General features: G+C 35.9%; 1 protein-coding gene across 1 annotated transcript; it reads right to left on the bottom strand.

Annotated features, from left to right (window-relative positions):
* Positions 1-2,403: 2,403 nt before the first annotated feature.
* LOC144288427 (olfactory receptor 2L3-like) lies at positions 2,404-3,339 on the bottom strand. The gene has a single exon (XM_077855930.1). It carries the CDS (start codon positions 3,337-3,339, stop codon positions 2,404-2,406), a length of 936 nt encoding a protein of 311 aa, XP_077712056.1.
* Between the last annotated feature and the right edge of the window lie 1,070 nt (positions 3,340-4,409).

The raw sequence follows: 4,409 nt of genomic DNA, 5'->3' as shown, positions 1-4,409 counted from the left end.
AGTGCTTCACTTGGCTCTGAAAGCCTTTAACTTGCTTGCTCCTCCTCGGAGCCTGTGTCCTGACATTATGGACAAGGCCAAGGCCAGCAGAGGCTGCCTCGGGACTCTCCAGCCTCCTCACCCACCTCACCAGCATCTTGCCCATTTGAACTGGACTTCCCTCCGTCTTCCCCTGCCTTCCAAGGCCTGTGGCCTGAGATTCAGAGCCACAGTCCCACAGTCCCCTTGGGCCCTAGCAGAACAGCCCCTTTCCCATTTAGCTGTCAATCACCAGCCCTTAAATAAAGCAGCCGATGAAAAAGAAATTGAGAACTGAATGTTGTGTCAAATGATGAATCACTGAATTCAACTACAGAATCCAATATTACATCGTATGCTAACTAAAATTAAGATTAAGAAAAATGGGAAAAAAAGAAGGAAAAGAAGAGATAAACTTAATATAAGACAGAAAAAGCTTGGTTGCTCTTTGAATACTTAGAGTTATTGGACAAGTGATGAAACTAAGGTAAGATATTGTTATAAGATCAAGAAAGGAAGATTTCACTAGGATGATTTGAAGATTGAAAATGTGAATAAATATTTTCAATTTGGATATATAAAGATCAAACCATTCTATATACTGATTACATGGACAGCTGGGTACCTCAGTGGTTGAGCATCTGCCTTTGACTCAGGCCCTGACCTTGGGTCCAGGGATCAAGTCCTGTATTGGGCTTCCTGTGAGGGAACTTCTTCTCCCTCTATGTCTCTCCTCTGTCTCTGTGTCTGTCATGGATAAATTAATAAAATCTTAAAAAACATATAAAAATAAACTGATCACATTTTTTGAATTATCTCATGGTCCATTGGATTTATTTTTCCAAGGTGTCTTAGTGTATTTTTATATTATATTTTTATATTATTATTTTTATATTATTATTATTATATTTATTAGATTCACAGGTAGAATTTAGTGATTCATTGGTTGCTTATGGTACTCAGTGTTCATTATTTCACATGCCCTCCCTAATGCCCATTCTAATTATCCCATCTTGCCATCCCTTTCAGCTCCAGCTACCCTCAAGTTTTTCCTAGAGTTCGATGTCTCTTATGGTTTGCTCCCCTCTCAATTTTCATCTTATTTAACTTTTCCTTCCCTTCCTCTTTGTTCATTTCTTTTGTTTCTTTATTTTTATTTTTTATTGAAGTTCAATTTGCCAACATATAGAATAACACCTAGTGCTCATCCCATTAAATGCCCCCCTCAGTGCCCATCACCCAGTCACCCCCACACCCCATCAATCTCCCTTTCCACCATCCCTGTTCATTTCCTAGAGTTAGGAGTCTCTCATGTTCTGTCTCCCTCTCTGATATTTCCCACTCATTTTTTCTCCTTTCTCCTTTATTCCCTTTCACTATTTTTTTTTATATTCCCTAAATGAATGAGACCATATAATGTTTGTCCTTCTCTGATTGACTTATTTCACTCAGCATAATACCCCCCAGTTCCATCCACGTTGAAGCAAATGGTGGGTATTTGTTGTTTCTAATGGCTGAGTAATATTCCATTGAATACATATACCACATCTTCTTTATCCATTTATAGCAGCAATGTCCACTATAGCCAAACTGTGGAAGAGGCCTCAGGGTACATCAAAAGGTGAATGCATTTGTTTTGTTTCTTAAATGCCACATATGAGCTAAATCATATGGTATTTGTATTTCCCTAATTTATTTTACTTAGCATAATACCCTCTAGCTCCCTCCATCTCATTACAAATGACAAAATTTCATTCTTTTTGATGGTTAAGTATATATATATATATATATATATATATATATATATATATATATATTGGAGTTGACTAAGCCCATTACCCAAGATCCTGTTATCATCAGCATGAACACGTTTTTGCCTATATGAATGGGATAGTGAAGAGGAAGTCAAATAGCCACATAACGACCATAGACCATTGAGGCCAATATTAATATATATATTAATATGTATTTTATATATATTATATATATATATATATATATACAATGGAATATATATATATATATATCACTTCTTTATCGTTGATGAACATCTGGGCTCTTTCCATATTTTGGCTATTGTTTGTTATTTACTTTATTGCTTAAGTACTTGCATTATTGAGAATATCTGTGGCCTTTACACTTCAGGTTATGGTTAATAATTTGTAACAAAAAAGAAATAACAATTTGTAAAAAATAAAGAAATTAAAAGAAAAAATGCCACAAAATGAGTGACTGGGAATATATAATTGCTTTTTCAAATCTTTTTTATTTTTATTTTCTAGATTAATGTAATTCCTATCTTTAATCGTGCTATGATATTGTTCTTAAGGAGTCTGCAAAATGAAATTCATATACTTCTAAGCATCAGAACTAGTGAGAACTTTGCTACATTTCTATAGAGCAGAACTTCAGAATCACTCTTCTCAGAGCACCCATCACTTCCTTATTTCTCAGGCTGTAAACAATTGGGTTAAGCATTGGGGTCAAGATGGTGTAGAATACAGCCAAGGCCTTGTCCTCTGTTGGAGTTCGGAGGGATCTTGGGCGTAAATAAGTGTAAGCAAAGGGTGCATAGTAGAAAGTCACCACAGTGAGGTGGGTGCTGCAGGTGGAATAGGCCTTCTTCTTCCCTTCTGTGGACTGCATGTGGAAGATGGCAAGGAGAACATGTCCATAGGAACATGCAATGCCAATGAAAGGAATTACAATCAAGAGTGTGGTGCTCACAAACACCGTGTACTCATAGACCCAGGTATCCATGCAGGCCAGCGTCAACATGGCTGGGACTTCACAGAAGAAGTGGTTGATAGTCCTGGATTGACAGTAAGGTATATTGAAGGCATATACAGTGTGGGCACAGGAGTTGACTGAGCCCACTATCCAAGATCCCGTTATCATCAGCACGCACACTTTTTTGCTTATACGAATGGGATAGTGAAGAGGAAAGCAAATAGCCACATAACGATCATAAGCCATCGAGGCCAATATTAGTCCTTCTGCACCAGCTAAAGCAATGAAGAAGAAGCTCTGAACTCCACACCTAATGAAAGAAATAGACTTGTTTCCAGAGAGATAATTAGAAGCCATCTTGGGGACAATATTGGAGATGTAGCTCAGGTCCATGAGGGAGAGCTGACTAAGTAGAAAATACATGGGTGTGTGGAGATGAGTGTCCACAAAGATGAGGATGATCATGGACAGGTTGCCAAACACAGCCATTAGGAAAATAAGAACAATGAGAATGAAAAAGCACAGGCCAATTCTTGATGGTGGAAACAGCCCCAATAAGAAGAAACCAGATGTCTGGTTAAAATTTTCCATGGGACATTAAGTTAGATTTCCCTAAAGAGAGACACATGTTACTAGAGAAAAATAATCTCTTAATAATTTGTTATTTTAGTTCCATTGTGATCTATTCAGAAAACATTCCAGCTCTAAAAAATTTTAGCACATAATTTGAAAAAACAGTTGATTTTTGCCTCATATATAAAATCTTGATCCATACATTTGTCTCCAAAACATTTCATAGAAATCCTTAAATTTGTAAGAAAGATATATTTCTGTGACTTTATTAAGATATTTTTTAATTTCTCATTGTAAATTTAATTATTGTCAACGTCAGAATCTATACTTTTTGAGATTGCATTGAAAGTTAATATACATGCATAAATTACATTCCCATATTTCAATATATTTTATGACCCCTATGCAATGATTTTTTTCTTTTATAATTAAGCCCTAATATTTCTGAGACTACAGTAGTCTATAAGATCAAGTGGTAGATACATACCCTCTTTGTTCATTTGTTTGATTCCATTAAAAATCTAGCCTAATCAACCTTCTTAGGTCCCAACCATTATTACCTGCTTCCTTCCCCCCCCCCCCAAAATGTTCAATGAATAGCTATTGCCAAGTATAATTTATATAAAGCAGATATCTTCTCCCTCCTCACTCAATATTCAAATTCTGTAGTTTAAGGACCCTCTTTTCATGATAACTTTTTCTAAAGTCTTATTGCAGCTCCATGACTCTGTTCAAGCTCTCTGAAAAGATCTGTACTGTGTTCATATGCTTCTCAATAATTATATAATATTATGCATTCCTTTATGGCAGCTTTTGTTGTTCTGTTTTACCTCTTGCTTTTGTGTATTTAAAACTCTTTTCATGTGTACATAACTGTGAGAATTTAGCCCCTATACTTCTCACTACCCACCATAAAACTCAACTAATATAATAATAATAAGTAGATCTGCATTAATTTAAAAAGTAGGAATGACAACAGAGGGGTGTCAGAGATGAAAACGTTAAGAACCTTCTGGGAGAAGAAATTTTAAGAAACAGATACTTAAAAGGAGAAAGAAAACTGGCATTTTGAGAATGTCTAAGTGGGA

The sequence above is a fragment of the Canis aureus genome, chromosome 18, assembly GCF_053574225.1.
Source record: "Canis aureus isolate CA01 chromosome 18, VMU_Caureus_v.1.0, whole genome shotgun sequence".
NCBI classification, from domain to species: domain Eukaryota; kingdom Metazoa; phylum Chordata; class Mammalia; order Carnivora; family Canidae; genus Canis; species Canis aureus.
Note: the sequence above shows the minus strand (reverse complement) of the source record. Positions and strands in the feature narration are given on the sequence as shown.